The sequence below is a fragment of the Cyprinus carpio genome, chromosome A12, assembly GCF_018340385.1.
Source record: "Cyprinus carpio isolate SPL01 chromosome A12, ASM1834038v1, whole genome shotgun sequence".
Classification (NCBI taxonomy): domain Eukaryota; kingdom Metazoa; phylum Chordata; class Actinopteri; order Cypriniformes; family Cyprinidae; genus Cyprinus; species Cyprinus carpio.
The window spans coordinates 19394070-19414554 of NC_056583.1; the positions used below are offsets into that span (position 1 = coordinate 19394070).

The 20485-nt window shown below is 38.8% G+C and overlaps 1 protein-coding gene across 1 annotated transcript in view; it reads left to right on the top strand.

Moving 5' to 3' along the window:
• The first annotated feature begins 13342 nt into the window (after window positions 1–13342).
• LOC109090371 (protoheme IX farnesyltransferase, mitochondrial-like) overlaps window positions 13343–20485 on the top strand; it is a 34757-nt gene continuing 27614 nt past the window's right edge. Inside the window, exons 1-4 of the mRNA XM_042768015.1 lie at window positions 13343–13498; window positions 13949–14091; window positions 14198–14474; window positions 15187–15311. Of these exons, the coding sequence (XP_042623949.1) occupies window positions 13441–13498; window positions 13949–14091; window positions 14198–14474; window positions 15187–15311 (603 nt within the window). The 5' untranslated portion in view covers window positions 13343–13440. The remainder of the gene's footprint in view (window positions 13499–13948; window positions 14092–14197; window positions 14475–15186; window positions 15312–20485) is intronic.

The window sequence follows — 20485 nt, forward strand, 5'->3', positions numbered from 1 at the left end:
AAAACATGCTAGCGACATGCTAGTCACTCGCTAATCATGCTAAAATCATGCTAGCGACATGCTAGTCACTCGCTAATCATGCTAGAAACATGCTAGCGACATGCTAATAACTTGCTAATCATCCTAGTGACATGCTAGTCACTTGCTAATCATGCAAGAAACATGCTAGTGACATGCTAGTCACTCGCTAATCATGCTAAAAACATGCTAGCGACATGCTAATAACTTGCTAATCATGCTAGTGACATGCTAGTCTCTTGCTAATCATGCTAGAAACATGCTAGTGACATGCTAGTCACTCGCTAATCATGCTAGAAAACACGCTAGCGACATGCTAGTCACTCGCTAATCATGCTAAAAACATGCTAGCGACATGCTAGTCACTTGATTATCATGCTAGAAACATGCTAGCGACATGCTAGTCACTTGCTAATCATGCTAGAAACATGCTAGCGACATGCTAGTCAATCGCTAATCATGCTAAACACATGCTAGTCACTTGCTAATCATGCTAAAAACATGCTAGCGACATGCTAGTCACTTGCTAATCATGCTAGAAACATGCTAGCGACATGCTAGTCACTCGCTAATCATGCTAGAAACATGCTAGCGACATGCTAGTAGTTTTCAAACTTTCTAAACTTTTCAAACTTTTCAAACTTTCTAAACTTTTCAAACTTTCTGTTCAGGCTTTCTCAAGCCAACTTAAAGTTTGTCTTGACGAACTTTTTTATCTAGTTTATTTCTATTTCTATCTCTCCTTAGGAATTTTAAGAGAAGCATCTGAGATCGATACTTAAATGAAACATAACTGGGAACTCCATTACATCTCCTGAGCAATGAAAGAGCAGCCTTTGAGTAATAAAATGTTCCTCTGGGAAGGTCCAAGATGGAAAATGAGAAGTATGGTTGTAGATGGCATGCAGATTAAGACAGAAAAAGAATAAAAAATGCTAATGTTGACCTCAATCCTCAAGATTACTGCCGATGCCAGAATGTGCTATATCACTTCAAAGACTTGTGCAGAAGTGCTTTCTCCAACAATTATAACTCTCACTCAATGTCTATCTTTTGGTATCATCATTGTTATTCAATCGCAGTCTTGGAATGCTTGTGGATGAACGATTTTACTACTGATCAACGTCTGCCAGAAGCATCTGGGCCAGCATAGCAAAGCCGCCTCAATGGCAAACGGCTTTTGAGGATATGCAACAATATTTTGACTCTTCACATCATACTGTTTATTTATATCTCTGAAATACTTAGTTTGAGCATTTAAGAGCCTTAAAAATGTCCTCCTTAGTAGGAGATAATGATTATTCCAACCAAAATAAGGTAGGTTACAGCCAGGGGCTTTATAAGTGAGGGCACCTATTCAGTGAAATAGCTGAGCTCTTACACCTTCGATGTTCACCCATTTTTTTTTTCCAGGCTTGTTTAATATTCTAAAGCTGTAGATAAACACTTGGCATAAGGAAGCTTTTCACTTCACTTGAGAAAGTAGTGTCTAATTCCGAACAAACAGACAGTCATGTTCTCCCAGGCTGATTTTCAAATGCTGACCTTTGACCTCTCGCTCTCTCTATCTTACAAGTAGACCGAGCCATGTAAACGTGTAACCACATATGGGTAGTTTGACGCCTGTGAAAGGCTAGTTTTCTGACAGCTTGTGTTTATTATAACAAGTGCTGGAATTCAGTCTAATGAAGGTTTTTTTATTATCTATAAATAAGGTCAGCTAGAGCCAAAGCGCAATGAGTGAAGCGTTTAAGAGAAAGGACAACCAGCAGATGATTGATGATTGACTTCTGGCACTTCTTATTGTTTTTCTAACGTCTCAAAGTGACAGTAAGATGACTATGTTCTCTCACAGCTTACTTGTAGCTTATCACAGAGTGTGATTATGAATAGATTTTTGACAATTTACTTGAATCATCAACTGTTGCCCATATGTTTGCATGACACATTGTTTGGAAATTTATATCAGCATGAATAGTGCTTTAAACATTAGAAAATCATCCCTATCAAACAAATACAGAGGCATGTATACAGCAGGTGTGTGTGTGTGTGTGTGTGTGTGTGTGTGTGTGTGTATATATATATATATATATATATATATATATATATATATATGTTTAATTACATTTTATTAAAACTTGAGTGAAAAGTATAACTTAAAATATTTACACATGTATTTTACATCTTTACTTTGATGTATTTTCTTTGATATATATATATATATATATATATATATATATATATATATATATATATGACAAAATAGAGTCCAGAATTCTGAAAGTCGACTTTCAAAGTCTCATTCAAATGTGAAAATGAGCCGCGTTTTAGAAACATGACAATTTAACAACAAAGATAAAATCACTAAGAAGAGATAAAATCACTAAGAAATATATGAAATTGCATACAAATTGGGGATTCTGAATATTTCTGAATATAAATTTTTATATTAATTTTTTTTTTTTTTTAAAAGTCATATTTGGGCATACAAATCTCCAAACATCTTGTCCACCTTGTCATAGAAACATATGGGCAACACGCGTTCATCACATTAGAGCTTAATATAATGGGTAGCTGTTGCCAAGTCTTTATAGGCATTGACTCCAGAGTCTTTTCTAGATAGATGAAATCTGGTCCACAGCATTTTTCATTCTTCAAAGAGACTGTAGCAACACCAGCTTTGGTCCTCTAGTCATGAACACTAGGGAGTAACCATGCTGCCCCTCTGATATCCATTATAGTTGAGGAGAGAGATAGTTAGCACATGGGAGAAACGGAAAGGGAGAAAGCAACAGTAAGCCATAAAGTCTGATTTCAGCCACCTGTGCTTCTGTACTCAGCTAATTCTTTCTGTGTGACATGCTGTGCACAGATAATTTCACTTATGCAAATATTTTTTGTTAAAACAAAATGATTGGGCATGCTTCAAAGAAACGAGCTGAAGAACAAAACCAAGGAGAGAAGAATGTACAGAAGTTTGAATGAGAAAAAGTTGGATGAATTATTAAAGTCTTTTGCATATCCACCTTTTCCCCATTATGCCAAACCAGTGGCCTGGTAATTAAAGTCATGCACTGATGGGATTGGTTCATTCTGTGCCACCATGCTCCTTTATTGCACTCTGTCATTTTGCCACGTTTGAGACAGGATGGGGGTTGTAGAAGGAGACCGGAAAAATGAACATAGGTCTAACAAAATCGAGTAAATAGCATAGACCACCTACGCTGGTGGGTTTCTTGATAAATGGGAATTGTTCTAATCTTGGTTCAGGTTGGATTTTTGGAAAATATATATTACAGTAGAAAGAGATGTTTGGCTTGAGGTTTGATATTGGTATAAGCTTTATGTAGTGGCCTAACCATTCTAGATGAGATAAACCAGCATTAAAATCCTTTCCATGTAATTTTTTATTATTATTTTTTTTTTGTCCAAACTGGCCTCGACTGCAGTAACTACTGTAGGCTGCTTGGTTTCCATTTCTGCATCTTCATTATGTGTAGCCCCACCCCAACTAAAATCTCTTTTGTCCAAAATCTCCCTCTATTCTACATAAAATATCTTCTTATTGATTGTAAATGTTATTTTATTTTTTTATTTTTTTTTGACATCATGCAGAATTTTTACTTCCACTGTTAACGGCCAAATTACTTGCAAATTACTAGCTTGAATCTTGTCACATCATGCCTGATGTAATTAACCTCGTAGAATATGTTCCTAGATGAACTACCTTTGTTGGTCCTAGAACAACACTACCCATAGTCCTAAGAAAAAGAAAAAAAATCTGAAAAAGTGATCAATAGAAGTGTTTTTTTTTAAGTCCTCAACTCTAAAATCAGATTGATGGGTCAGTTATTCTAGTTTGAACATGTACGGCCTGCTTAAAAAATGTTATTTTAAGCTACTGTCATTATAAAAGGTTACAGTTAAACATGTAGGCCATAACAAGAGATGTTAGCCAGAAAGGTCTATTTAATATGCCTGTAAACCATCAGTGTAAGACACCATGTCTTTAATGTATCACAGCTGTTGGGAATCAGTCGTCACACACGACAGACAGTGACCTTGGTGTCTCATTAGTAGGTTTGTTTAGTGTGTGCGTTGATTAACAGTCCTGCTGGGGCCCTCCTGTCCATTGTGTTTAGCAGCCAAACTGCCTGAAGGATCCTAAAAACACCAGGGACAGTGAGATGAACCGTCCCAATGTGACACTAACACACCTGCAAAAGGCACTTGTTTTATTAAAATAGTTTACACAGAAATGACAATTCTGCCATTATTTACTAAACCTTCATGCCTTTCCAAACCTGTTTGACTTTATTTCTTCTTTGGAACACAAAAGGACAGATTTTGTATATAGTGCATTTAGGTCTGTTCATCATACAAAGCTATTATATGACTTCAGAAGACTTGGAATATAAAGTCATTTGAACTACTTTTATAATTTTACAGTGCTTTTTGTCATTTCGGGTGAACCATTTCATTATATTGAAAAGAGGATGTTATTCACACATCTGTCCTTTTGTGTCACACAGAATAAAGTCATATGAGTTTGGAACAACATAAGGGGGAGTAAAAGATGACAGAAATTTAATATATTGAATATATCTCTGTAGCAGAGTTGGCTGGTGATGATCTTTGTTTTGGCCAGCATGCCATATTACAAGATGTTACATATATTAATTTATTTTTGTGTTTTAACACTTTTGTTCTGTTTGTGCACTGAAATGTAAGTGAATTTTTATTTTACATGTGGTGTATATTTTTGGCCCTTCAAAAGTTTGGGCACCTCTGCACTTGCATTGCATATTCAGACCAAAGATGTCATGTTAATGACTTTGGAAAGATGATATTATTCACCACATGACTTGTACTGGTTTCAATATGGCACACAGACCTGAAACATCTGTTTGTTTTTGATACTGAACTTCTTAAGCGAAAAAGTTGAATTTCACATTCCAAATCAATATAAATTACCTCAGATGCTCGACTGTGAAAGATATACAGTTACAGAGATTAAAACAGATGTCTCCGTCAAACAGATTGAGATAAGAATTAGTTTTTTTGTCTGTTTTTATTGATAGGAAATTTGAAAATTGCCTTATGCTTTTAAAACAGCAATAAATGTCAGTGTGGTTTGGAGTTGTGTTTGAGTGCTTTTCAATGTGCGTATTTACCATCTCTGCAACTCCATTCATGACTTGCAGCGTTTTTTTTTTTCTTGCCTTCTGTATGTATTTGTATAACTTTTTTTTTTTCTGATTTCATTCACTTGTCTGTTATTCTATGTGTCCTAGGCTCAACAACAGGTCATTTCCAAGGACGAGGCACGGGAGGAAGTTACTTTGCTGTTACATAAACAAGATTATTTTAAATCACATTTCACAGCATTCTAAAGCAGAGCTGCAATGAAAGGCAGCTCTGCTTCAAAAGGGATGGAGAACAAGAGTGATATTAAAGGAGTAAGAGGGAGCAATGTATTTTATCTCCACACAGGAATATAGATGTGGCTCATTTTGCGAATTGACTTCGAAGACTGCAGTTCTGCAATATTTCTGCACCCACCCACGCCTCACTTTGAGAAATATACAGCTGAAGTCCGATTCAGCAAGGATGCTTCATGATTTACAACGTGGAGGGATGTGTTCCCATCTAGGACTTCAGCCACTGCCGGACAGGAGATTTACAGGTACAACGATACCAATGATTACTTTCGGACGCCGAGGAGAAATGGACACAGTTTGTTTTTCTCCCCTTTCAATCTTCAAGACCTGGACTGAGCATGATTGAGTCCCTGGGCTTACATTTGAGTCTCTGTCCCCGAGCAGCGGCACCGGGTTCGCTTATGGACACACACAGGCTAACTTGGCTAACAGGCTAAAGCTCAAGACGATAAATAACATACGCTAGGGTGACCATACGAGCCTTTTTCCCAGGATGTGTTCTTGCCAGGATTTCTATTTTACCTTAAATATCCAGGTTTTGTATGTTCACACTGTGCAGATCGATCATTGTATGACATTCATAAGAGCTATAGAGAGCACAGCATATGGCTCCTTATGCATTTGAATCACTCTCTTGGTACTTTGGTGTCATACAATGATCGGTGCGCAGCGATGCTTCAAGTTGAACGAATGAACAAACACACCTAACATGTACGTGTATTTGCATTGCTTTGATCGTTCTCTGTAGATCTCACCTTCTCACACGCTACGATTGGTCAATTATGTACAACACCTGCATGTTATTGCTCAAACTCCTTTGGATGTTTTAGGCAATATAAAAATCCTGGCAAGGACTCTTCCGGGAAAAATAGCTCGTATAGTCACCCTAACATACGCAGACTGATGGGAAACCCATACTGTATCTCCATCAACTAGAAATGCAGAGACATTGTCATGACCCCAGAAACCACACTTGCTCTCATTCTGAGGAGGCCAAACCGTGGACATGCAGAGTTCAGCCAAACCCAATACAGTCTGAAAACAAATACTAGGGTTCAGCTGACCTCACATTGGACTTAATGGCTTGATAGCTTTGTATATATGGCTTCCGACAAATGAAATCCCTTCTTTTTCATTTACCAACAACAAGGGCCCAAATCCATTAATCCATTAAATCAGGCAAAAACTATAAGTGGAAACAATAAATGTGGACTGGATTGAAGTTATTTTTCTTCACCTGGAAATTCTGAAGACATTTTCAATTTCATACACTGCACAGAAACCATAAAGACATTTGTGTAATATAAGCTGTGAGGAACTCTTTTGATGATTACGACAGTCTGCGTTCCACCCAGCCCTACGCAAACAATGCCTGCCTGTCTGTCTGTCTGCCATGCATCCGCAGAGGGACATGAAGTGTCTCATATACATTTTACACAAAGAACGGGTTATGTGAAATAAACCAGATGGGCTCTTCAGTAGGACCCGACATTGTGGTTTCTCAAAAACCGCAGACTTGCTTGATCGCTCCACCCAGGGCCTACTTGCTGGTAACTGGGAGGCGACTCACTTTCATTCGTCTTCTCACAAGTTTGGGTGAAAAGCTTCTGGGAAGCTTTGTAAGATTGATGATCCATGACCAATTACTGGCTTAGCCCCTGAGTCTCACAAAGAAAGCACATAAACACATAGGACAGAGATGTAGGGGCTGGGAATACCTGTGGCTCCACGATATTATTTACTCCAAAATAAGTGTTTTCCCTAAAAATTTGTCTGGAATGTTCATAATTCTCAAATAAAATCAAAATATTCTTCAAAGAGCATATACAAAAAAAGTTGGATCTTAAAGGTTTTGGGTTCCATTGACTAATAAAATGGATCAAAAATTATTTAAAAATTTTTGTGTTTTACAGACACACACACACACACACAAGGAAATCCATTCAAATTTAAATTGACATGAAGATGAGTAAATGGCAAACTTTATTTTCGGATTAACTATTCCTTTAACACTCTCTCTTTTTATCTATAGATGTGATTATAAGAGTATCTCTTAAAATAATCTCATTCCACAGCCTGATCCTGGTATTTCTGGATGGTGCCATCCTGAGTGAAGAAAGGAGGGGCCGGTGCATCTGACACCCTGTGGTTGATGAGAACCAGGACGCCAGGCGAAAGCTTGTTAGACAAACTCTGACAATAAGACACTGCCCTTGAAAATTATAAACACAGCATCTGCATCTGTTTCTGCTCGCAGTTTTGAGGAGCTGTCTGTCTTGGATTTCGGTTTTATCCTCCCTCTCTTTGGGCTGTTTAAACGATGGTTCAAACGGCCATCCCTGAAGGATTAGTGTGAGTTTTTAAACCCAAAGGGACAGAGTGTGTAAATCATGAATGGGTGAGAAAGAGTGATGACAGGTCATGGCACCCGCTGCTTATTGGGATGAGCAGTTTATGGGAGCAGTTGAGGTGTTTTTCATTGCATCTGCTTTGCCCGGCCTCCTGTTCCCAACAAGAAAACAATCATAAAAATGACTTTGACTGGTTAAAAAGGGGTGCAGACAAGTTTGCGCAGAGGAGTTATGGGTTAAGGTCCTCTAATGGCCCTTTAGGGCTCGGCTTACACAACCTGGGGCCCATGGTTACTCGCAATTGTTTTAGCATGCCACCATTCCGTTCCACCAACAAATACCAAGTCCTGTACCGACTAACAAAAAAGAGTGAGTTTAGTTCAAAACTACATAATTGAAAATTTTAATTAAACCAGGGAAGGCATACCTAATTTCTATCTATAGTAATTGTTCACAAATCTTTCAAACTCATATGACTATTTTTGAGTCGATGAAGGACAAAGGGAATCATTTTAAAAGACATATCAAGTTTGACATCAGTGACAGTTTTTTTCTTGTGCCTCATTATTGGTGTGACATTTCTTGACATGCTATACAGTATTTGTGTCAACGTGACTACTTTTCTGTGTATATAATGTATAGCCCATTTTATGATGGTTTGTGCAGGGCTGTTATTGTTAGCTAAAACTAAAACTATTAAAAGTCTATTTTGTTTATTTAAATACAGCTGAAATAAAATAAAATCTTAATACAAGATAAAATACACTTTAGTAAAACGTAAGTAACTGAACTAAAAATAAATCTAAATTAAAACTAAAATCAAAATAATAAAAAAGTAAAGGTTAATTTAACACATTCATAGCATATAATAATACAATAACACACACGCACACACACACACGTATACATTAAAAATAAATAAAACTAAAATAACATTAATTTTGTGAGTATGGAAAAAAAAAAAAAAACTTTTTTTTATTATTTTATAAATATTTGGAAGAGTTTGGAACACCATAATGTAAAAAGTTAATCATGTAAAATAATTATGTAGTGCATTTTACAAATCAAATAAAATAAGAAAATAAGGAAAAATAAGGGAAAATAAGGGAAAATAAGTAAAAATTTGTCAATCCAAAAAAAAAAAATTATATATAAAATTTGTGTGAGAGAATATATATATATATATATATATATATATATATATATATATATATATATATATATATATATATATATTTATTTATTTATTTATTTAAGAGTATTTTTGTACAGGGACAATACAAAAATTTTAGCTGAAAATCTACTAAAGATGTACGTTACATAAATACAATATATATATATATATATATATATATATATATATATATATATATATATATATATATATATATATATATATATATATATATATATATATATACAGCTCATGCTAATCTCTCTTTCTTGTATTTTATTTTTCTTCCTGTCTTTTTTTTATTATTATTTTGGTAATTGCTATTCCTATTGTAATTGATGTTATGCATTAGCTATTTAGTTGTAGGCATATATATTTGCTCCTGCATACACACAGGATACATGCATACATCACTTTATAAATAAAATTTTGAGCACTTTTTTGCATCATATTGTATCTGTTCCATCAATGCATGACCCCGACAAAAACCCTTCCGTACATTTCAGTCACAGCCCCTTTGTTCATCCGTCTTCTTTTCTTTCTTCTTGTCCTGAAAGAATGCTTACATTCTATCTCAAGATGTTACGTTCTGACATGATGAAAGACCACCACAGTGGATGAGACCTCTGTCTCTGTGTTCTGAAAAGCGCCGTGTGTTAAGCAGATCCATCCAATCAGGCTGCATTGTTCTGTAGCCCTTCAGGCCATCTGCCTCTCAGGTTGGTCAAAGCTGACCTTGTGCTGAGCCGGATGTGGAGGCATGTCTAGCTTTATGACATCTCTATATCTATAGTCTTTACCATATGGAGCATCTAATTCAATTATCACACACCTCTATATGACAATAGTCATTGTATCTATTCTGAAGACCGAGGGCAGTACTTAGGAAGAAGCAGAAGAAAAAAGGGTGTGAGCATTCTCGATTAGCATCCTTGGTTACAAATGACACTTGAGGACTTAGTGAGAACCATTACCACGTTTACCATATTGTCTCCATGAAGGCAATTCAGTCAACTCACGTTTAACATATAAAGCAAATAACATCATTTTTTACATAAATTCTGCAGTCTCTTCTTATAAACAAATATTTCTTGCTGATAATGTGGAAGTGTCCATTAGATTTGTCACTATGGACATTATAATAATAAACAAACAATTTCCTGATCTTATTTTCTCACCCTCATTTTTCTGTTCAATGCATTGTCCACAAGCACACAAATGATGTTATTCTTGGGGAATCAGATTACATGAATTGCTGCAAATTGTGGAGCAAAACAACAACGACCCCGGCTGAATTGAGGCTTTTCTGTACTTCATCATAAGGTCAAATAAGTTTAGCAAAGCAATATTTTTCTGGTATTTTTGAATACTGTAGTTTTATATTTATAATAGAAAGACATGAAAAGCTTTTTAATTATTATTTTTTCTTAAATTTAATAACGAGCTATCAGTGAATAATTTAGACTTATTTTAAGTAATGTTAAAGTTATTTCAGTAAATACACAAGGCTTGACTTTTGAACAATACCATCATTACTGCACAACAATAATAATAAAGCTTATTTATTTAAAGTTTTTGTTCTAAACAGCCATAAAATTCAGCAGGACATTCGTCTGTCATTTAGTTATAAATGCTAATAACTTTTTAGGACACACTGGTTTAAATATTAGGTCAATATATGTATTGTATTTACTACATGAACAAGATCTCAATCTCTCTCTCTCTCTCTCTCTCTCTCTCTCTCTCTCTCTCTCTCTCACACACACACATGTAAGTGACGTGACATATATATATATATATATATATATATATATATATATATATATATATATATATATGTATATATATATATATATATATATATATATATATATATATATATATATATATATATATATATATATATATATATATATGTATATATTGTGACACGTGTCCCGAGCACTCATCAGCATCGCCCTGGCAACTACTTCACCCCGCCACACTGGTGGAGAATGCGGGCAAACAAGTGAAGTGGACACCGACGACCCCACCCCTCACCGCGGCTACGAGTGGACTGGTTTGGATTTCTTCGTTGTGATTTTTTTTCCCCTCACGGTCTTTGCCTCACACGTCTTCTCTGGTTCCCCAGGTGGCGCTCCTCCCCCGACGATGGAAGAGCTGCTGAAACATCTCACCAAGGTGAGCATCCGCCAGCAACAGATTATGGAGTACATGGCCTCTCGGCAGGGGGAAACCGAGCGAGAGGTGGCCGCGCTGCGCCTAGCCACAGCCCCGCGAACTCCGCTACCTGACCCCCGTGTCCAAGCAACCCAGCTGCTGCCCAGGATGACTGCCCATGACGATGTAACGATGTACCTCCAGATGTTCGAGACCGTAGCTGTGAGGGAAGCGTGGCCCAAGGAAGATTGGGCACGCATCATTGCACCCTTGCTCACGGGAGAGGCTCAGCGTGCCTACTTTGCGCTTCCCCCGGAGCTAAGCACCTCCTAGGAGGACCTACGAAAGGAGATCCTGGGACGAATGGGGTTGTCATCGATCAGCGCGGCCCAGTTGTTTAACGAGTGGACCTTCGACCCGCGGCAGCCAGCCCGGGCCCAAGCCGCTAGCCTCTCCCGTCTGGCTCAACACTGGTTGCTGGCCGGGGGTCCCACTGCACACCAGGTAGCGGAGCGCGTTGTGGTCAACCGCCTCCTACGTGCCCTTCCCTGCCCACTACGGCAGGCCGCTGGGATGCGGAACCTGGCCAACGTAGACGAGCTGGTCGAGGCCATCGAGCTGGCGGAGGCCACCCAACACCGGGAGATAGGGGAGAGAGCGCCGCCATTTCCCCGAAGGGTGGTCCAGGAGCGGCGCACGCCGGAGGGCACCCAGCGTCCGGTAGGCAGGCCGGCGGTTCCCGGCCCACAGAAGCAGCCCGCTCCCGAGGACGACCTTGGCTGGCGGGCTGCGCCGTGCACACGGAGAACGCACCACGGGCAGACGTGAGGATAAACGGACGGCCATACCTCGCCCATCTGGACTCCGGCAGCATAGTCAGCCTAGTCAGGACCTCCATATTACCTCCGCGGGCTGACACCAAGACCAAGCTCCCCATAACTTGTGTGCACGGCGACACCAGGGAAGTGCCTGCGCGGCGAGTCACCATCACGGCGTCGGTAGGCGCCTGGCCGATCGACGTGGGGCTGGTCCGTGACCTCCCCGTACCAGTGCTCCTGGGAAGGGACTGGCCAGGGTTCGACCGCCTACTTGCCGCCGCCACCCAGCCCGGCCGGGAACCGCCCCCCAGGAAGGCCCCGCGACGTCCCGTGCTGCTCGCCTCCGACAGTCCCAGGGGTGGTGAGTCGCCCCGCCCTCATCTAAACCTCTACTATGATTTGTTCCAGCAGGTGACCGGAGCCGGGGGATTCTCTAGGGAGCAGCACGAGGACGATCGCCTTAAACACTGCTGGGCCCAGGTGAGGGTTGCCGAGGGGAAGGAGCTTCAGCAGGCACCCCACCCAACACCACATTTCATTGTGGAAAATGGCCTGCTCTACTGTGTCGCCCAGCGGCGGGGGGAGGAGAAGACCCTGCTGGTGGTCCCGCACACCAAGACGGAGGCGGTGATCGAGATCGCCCATCCAATGGCAGGCCACCTAGGAGCCCAAAACACGATACAGCGCCTCCGTGACCGTTTCCACTGGCCGGGCCTCGAGGCTGAGGTCCGCCAGTTTTGCCAAGCCTGTCCAACGTGCCAGTGGACGTCGCCTCGGACCCCTCCCCCCAGCCCGCTGATACCGCTACCCATCATAGAGGTGCCCTTCGAGCGGATTGGGATGGATCTGGTGGGGCCGCTGCCAAAGTCCGCCCAGGGGCACGAACACATCCTGGTCATCGTGGACACCTGGTCATTCCTTTAATAAAACCCACCCTTCGGGGAACTTACCATCATCCTCGTGTAGTGTCCTACTTCCCCCCGCCACAAAATATATATATATATATATATATATATATATATATATATATATATATATATATATATATAATATATATATATATATATATATATATAGTGCACTGCACACACAAAGAGTCTTAAGTCTAAACAATAAGTTAAGAATTAAAAAGATAATAGTATAAGAACCTATCAAATCAGACAAGGCCACAGCTGCTGGCAAATAACATAATAATTCTCACACTTTTTTTGTTCACGTCTAAAACATTTTTTTTTAATGCGTTCGTTTATATATTTCACTTCATTGGGTTTATTCTTTATTATTAATAACAGGTCAGATAGTTTCCTAGGATTGTCAAATGTCTATAACTTGAGACTCACACTGTACGTGCTCACGTGTTACAGCAGCCAGCAGGAACCACGTCACAGGAAACACTTCGCTTCCGTGAGCGAGGTCAAGATGGCGCGCTGCAGCATGTGAAGGGGATTCAGCGGTAGCCGGTCATTCGCTTGAAGAACATGTACAAAACACCATGTAGTAGATTGACGGGAGTCTGGAAATGCCTTCTGCGCGATGGTATTATGTTCATGAAGCGTATATGAGCTTTCGCTCTTTCCGGGGTGGCATTTTAAGCGAATGCTAGCCGGTTAGCATAGCCACTGAAGCGCTACTGCAGCAGTATGACCTTAACATATCAACACAGTTTACATGACATGAACCTATTTTTCAAAGCGGTCCCAGTAACTACGAGCACTGACATAGATATAGAAGTATTTTTCTGCTGTGTTGTGCATATTTTGCTTTCAGCAAATCATCATTTGACTTGCTTTGCTCTTTATTTGAAATATATAAAATCTTTGTGTGTGTGTGCAGAAAGAGAGAGAGTATATTATGCGTAATTGAAATATATTTATATAATGTGTGTGTGTCTGTCTATCTATCTATAATTAAAAAAAACTGCTGTATTGTGTCTGTATTGTACGTGCCATTAACTAAAAAAAATAAGTATTGTCTACTCTTGTTGAGGTTTGCTTGGTGTCAGTGTGCAGCAGAGGCTCATTGCAAATGCATCTAGGAGTCACATGAGCGTCAGGAGTCTGATTCAGCTCTGCAGGAAAAATCAAACAGAATGGATCACGTTCCAGCATTTCTGCTTCCTGAAGAGACAGGTATAGGCTGTGAAGTGCTGCCTTTATGGATGCATAACCAGTTAATACACTGATCAGGCAAATAAATATTCAGCGTTTTAACCGTATTTCTTCCATCTTTCCACAGTATGTGAAGAGCAGCAGTGGTCTCTGCCAGAGAGCAGGACCCAAGCAGGAGCCTGTTGCCTCTGTGCTGGATGATCCAGATGATTCGGTGGTCAGTCAGGTTCAGCAGATCCCAGCCTTAAAGCCTGAACCAGGTACTGCGGTGCCGTCATGTGACCAGGCTGAACCAGAAGCGGCCAGGGCAGCCCGCTTGGAGGCCCGGCAGTGGAAGGAGCTGAAAGTTGAATACAGTGATTTACCAGGGATTTACGCTCGGCTCTCCAAAATTAAATTAACAGGTATGATATGTTTTATGTATTTTGTATAAATGAAAGTCATATTGCGATTATAAGATACTGTTAGTCGAACTTGTCGTTACTTATGCAGTAATCAAAGTAAATAAACTGCTGATCATGAAACTCATGGAAAGTCAAATGTAATACTTAATCAAAAAAAAAAAAAGAACTGACTTGTCTAGTGATTGATTATTAAATTTAATTGCTTTCTTATGGTTAATCATGTAATCAGTTTTAAAAATAGGCTTAACCAATTAAGTACTATGGCAGTTTTCATCCTTTTAAATTTTCTTTAGCTTTTTCTGAAAGGATAATATTTTATGTGGTGAGCATTCTGCTTACATGTCCTGCATAATTAACTTGCATAATATGCTGGAAGTTAGACTTCTGACAAATTTTCGAGATATGATAGTAGAACATTTATCAATGTCTAATAGCCTAATGAGAACACTCTTGAATACCAGACACTCTTCTTTTGGTTTTGTTGTTGAATTGATGCAATTTATTTATTTATTTATTTATTTATTTATTTATTTTTACAAGATGCGAAAACTCCATTGTATTGAAATGCTGCCAAACGTTTTTTTTTTGTTTTTTTTGGAAATTTATGATTTTTAATTTACTTTTGTCATTACATTTTTCTAGAAACTGAAGTTGCCTTTTAAACTAAATCTATAAACTACTTTGTAACCTCGCTCTTTCTTTCTCTCCGTAGCTCTTGTGGTTACTACAGCAGCTGCTGGCTTTGCCATGGCTCCAGTGCCCTTTGACCCTGTCACTTTTTTGATGGCTTCGGTCGGAACGTGTCTCTCCTCTTGTACAGCCAATTCCATCAATCAGGTCAGTCACCCCATGCACGTTCATAAAATAACTTCACACTCAGCAGAACGTGACTGGACCAAACACATCACGAAGCCGAGTGATCTGACATCCAGCTGGAGCAAGCTAGCAAGTGTTAGACCACTTCGTCGTGCGCATGTGCTTGTGTGTGTGTGTATTAAAAGCTGTGCATATCTGATGTTGTGTACTTTTAGATACTTTTTGAGATTCAGTTTTCATGTGATTAACCCAGTTGCAAGCCTAATGTGAATGAATCCGTAATTTCTGAAATTAACCTACTGAATTTTATGGAATTGGAACGAGTACTGTGAAGAATTGTTTTTCTGTACACTAGATATTTCACTTGCTTTCACACTAACTGGACTTACATTATAGCTTTTACCATGGCTTATTATCCATGATTGCAAAAGTAGGCATCTGACATCTAAAAAATGTGATGACCAGAGTTTGGCTAGATGTGTTGATGCAGGCCCACGGCAGACCACACAAATCCAGTTGTAGATGGTTAGAAATGTATTACCCGATAGTTTTGGTACTTAACCTCGACTCTGCACAAGCATTCCAGCCAGAGGAATTGCCTACTTGGCGGTCTGTTGATTTTTCTATTGTTTTGCTTGTGTACAACTAGATGGATGAAGTCTCATTGCAGCTTTGGCTTGACTTCAGTGAGTCCTGCAATGGCCAGCAGAGTTTCATTGTGTGTTACACAAACAGGGGACACAAGCACTCGATATGGGCTCTCACAGTGCACTTTGCCGTTAGTTTAGAGAGAAAGAAAAGAAATCAGTGCTTAAGTGAGCCAATTGTAGAGTCTTTTGCATTCCACTCCTGCTGTGTATCTAAAAAAATACATTAGGCCAGATTAGCTGTGCCACTCTGATGTTTTTCAGATGAAAGCACTTGCTGAGCTAGAATGAGAAGAAACAGAGAGCGAGAGGCACGCATATGCTCTGATTTGCTCCATCCGTAATCAGCTTTCTGCTCCAAGCGAAGCACGTTCTGTGCAGTAAGGCTCTTCGTGACTCAAGAGTATTAGTCAAATTGAAGACTGTTGCATCAACCCATTGTAATGCCTGTAGCTCCTTGACCAAAACACAGGTGTGGCCTGTAATTTGTAGAGGGTCATGTTGACAGCACTGGGTCGAGCCCCAATGGCTGGGTTTACCTGCCAAGCAATTTTTAACAGAATGATCCTAGACTAGGAGCTTTTTACTCTTTATTGGTATCTATGCATTGCATTTACTCATTAGTACATTGTTTTATTTGCCCAAGATCGTTGTGTCACATGCTAGTGGCATTTCTTACCTGAGGCTAAGATGATGCAGAAATGAACAAGCAAATATTTACTTTTCAGGTTGGGCATAAATGCCATCAACCATTCAGATTACTTCATAGGACATCTCATGACTGATTGCTAACCTTTTTGTGATGGGCCTAAATCGGATAGGTATGTGTTTGTTTCACATGTTTCTGACTAGATTTTATCCACTTCTACCTGGTTTATTTGATCATAAGTACGATAAAGTATTGGAATATTATTATTATTTAAAATAACTGTTATCTGTTTTAATGTATGTTAAAATGTAATTTATATCTGTGATGAAAAAGCTGAATTTTTAGCAGCCATTCCAGTTTTCAGTGTCACGTTATCCTTTAGAAATCATTTTAATATACTGATTTTGTACTTAAGAAACAGTCAATGTTGAAAACATTTGTGCTGCTTAATATTTTTGTGGAAACATGTTTTTTTCAGGATTTTTTGTTGAATAAAAAAAGTTCAAATGAGTAGCATTTATTTAAAATCTAAAACAGACTGCAAATTTGAATTGATACTAAATGAGTAACGCATAGATGAGTTAAACCTGTGGGGAAGACTTGGATAGGCATGAATGGTTTAAAGAAATCTGACAGCCAAAGAAGCCAACTAATTCTCCAAGTCATCTTTGAAGTTCTTGAGATGGAGAAAAGGTTGATTAGCTATAATTGACATCTTTGCAGAAATTAAAATCAAGGCTCACCTGGTTTTTAGGTGTGTTTAACAATGAAATGTCGACAAGGTATAAGAAGCCAAGGTAACGACTGAACATGGCATGTGTGAAGGCGGACAGATGGGTGCTCAGTAAATTTGTTGCGTTTGATGTGCCGTCTTTGAAGTTCTAATGTAGCAGGAACAATGAGGAAGGATGGAGTACTTAGAACAAGTCCAACAATCTCGTGTGATTTTATATGCCAAAAAGCATGTTGAAGCACAGGTATCAGATGTTAGTTTTATTATTTAAGTGGAACTTGGATATTTCTAATGCATTCTATGGTTTACTTCGCTCTGTTCTGTCTAGATGGCCTTGTGACTTCTGCAAGTGTTTCTGAAGGTTCAGTCTGAGACTAATAGTCTGTGGCTTCAGAGAACTTTCAATCTATAGACTGTGGAGCTGGCTTTCTTGTGGCAAATGGTTTGCATTTGCATGGACTCTTCACTCCACACGTATGTATGGAAACATACAGTATATGGATGTGCATATATCATGGTATGAGTAATATGACTATATATATATATAAGTATTTTTGCAGGATTTTCAAAGAATTGTACATAATTAAATGTAGTCATACATGGTAATGTCGAGTTTTGGATTATCGGGTAAATTAAATAATTTAATTACATTTATTTTCAAATTTTTTTGGGGAAATTGGACACTAAGTTAAGTTGTTTTATTGTGTCTCTTGCATTTAAAGACATTTAAAGTCGTCCAGCCTACTTATTATGGGACCAATATGTTGATGGTTTAGCAACAATTCTACCAACTGATGCATTTATACAGCCATATGTATAATTATACAGCCATATGCAAAAATACAAAGTCATGGGTTTTATTCTGCCTCTAGAAATAGAATGTAATGCAGAGTGTGTTATTGTATTTGTAAGTGTTGCACCTGATGGTATATTTGTTTACGCTATGCAAATACAGTGCAACAGAATAACATACATATTGTATACATTCTGTCTCTTTGTTCCTGAAGCCTCAAGCACTTTTTGAGGTCTTAGAGCTCTGTATGCATGCAGAAACTGTGACGTGATTGCCATCGTATCTGCCAGCAGCTTGCACAAAGACAAATTCCTGGTGCTTGTATACCCTGATGACACAGTTTTGCATTACACATGGCTAATGAAAGCCATTCTGATTGCATTGCATTTTATTTGTGGTGCCATATATTTGATTTGAAGACCAGCTTTGTTTTTGTTGTTTTCATAGTGAAACCCAGCAGCTGGTTGAACGCCGCCACAAATCACACGCCATGTGGTCATTGTAGTAGCAACTCTCTGATCTCATTCTTTCTGACTCATCTTGTGTAATGTGACGGGTCTTGGGCACACCCATACCTGACAGTAACTGATCCCCGCTGTTAACTCATTCCTTTGGGTTTTTATAACTCCAGAGAGGAAAAGAAAAGAAGAATGACATCCTCAGATGTGGTGCCAGTTTTTTTTCCCTATTATAAAGCATCCCTGCCTCCCCCGTGTGGTTTTCCTTGATCAAAGATGATCCTTTTCAAACTTGTAGAGTCCACTAAACATATGACAAACAAATCAAAGTTAAGGTGGATCCCTTTAAGCTTTGCTGTCTGCAGATTGAACATCAAACACCAAGCAGGTGTCTCAGGAGCCAGTCGAGTTCTTCTCCGTTTGTGTTTACTTGTGACCGTGATGAGATTTACTTTGAGACAAGAACGACAGGCCAGAGAATCAGTGGATATAGCTTTTAGCCTTTGGTTCCTTTGAGTATTTCCTGAAGTCACATTGCAATTTTGTGGTTTCTTATTTCAGTGTAACCTTGTTTGGAAACTGTCAGGAATGCTGTAAAAACCTAGAATCCTTTAGCAGTGTTCAGCCAAACTGCATTCTGCCAAGGGACACAATGTTCTGTTGTATCTCTGTATGTGGCATACAGTTATATCTTTTGTGATTTTACATTTGGACTAGGAATGTCAACGATTAATTGATGATCGATTAATTGTCGATAAGGGATGTCGATTAAAGCTATCGATGGTCGAATAAGCAATTAAATTTTTGGGTGCGTGCGGCTCATGCGCAAAACACGTGCAAGCGGCTGTGAGTGTGGTGACGGAGCAGGTTCTTTTGCGAAAAAATTCATTAATTTAAAAATTACGCTTTTAATGTGATCCAAACTCTAAAAATACATTAAAATATAAAACAATGCAAAGTCCTTCAACATATGGAAAACAATAGAAATTTAGTAACTAAATGAATTTTAATTATAATCTCACCAGATTGTTTCATAACGGACACTGCGCTTTGACAGGGCTGCGAGACATGAGCCGGACATTCCTGCTTGTTAAATCGTTTCTACGACTTATTCGTTTGAGGCCACGGTCCATGTTTCATTAATTTGTTCTCTAATTTTAACCCATCATTTAACTAAAATGAGGAAACAAAATAAGTCGTAGGAACAAATTTTTTATTCATGGCCACAAAATCTTTCATTTCCCACTCGGGTTTTGTGAAAAGCGTTTGCTGTGGAATTTGCGATACTTCTCCTAGGTTTTCATCTGATTGGCACCAAACGTGGTAAACATGATCTAAAGACACTGGGGATGCTAAATTGCGAAGGACTTTTGATATCTCGGACGGTATGGCCATGGTGAGGTGATTAATTCAATGGTGAGAAATGAGAAACAGGAATTGTCTAATAACTTTTGCGTACATTGTCTGATTTTGATCAAACTTCATCAGTTTGTTCGTTGTATGATGCCGATCACATAGATGTGATTGTAATGAGTCTTGGTCATAGTGCCACCAACTGGCAGCAGGACGTATGTCGTTTTCAAAATGCTTTTAAATCATCCTCTTATTTTTACCTGATTAACTTCAAACTTCATCAGAATAATGTCAAAACATGGCATATGTAAATCTGTGAAGGGATTCTTGATATCTTAAATACTGTTGCCATGCCAAGATGTCAAACTTAAATATTCTTTAAAATATTCTTTCATGCTTAAAATTTCATGAAACTTAACAAACACATCAGAATTTATGATAGTTTGACACTGGAAAAGCTCAGATAGCACCACCTTTTGACAAAAGTTGGGGGTGGAGGTATTTTTTCCTACAGTCACCAAACTCTGCACATATATTGTTCTCATCAAGTCAGAAAAAAAAA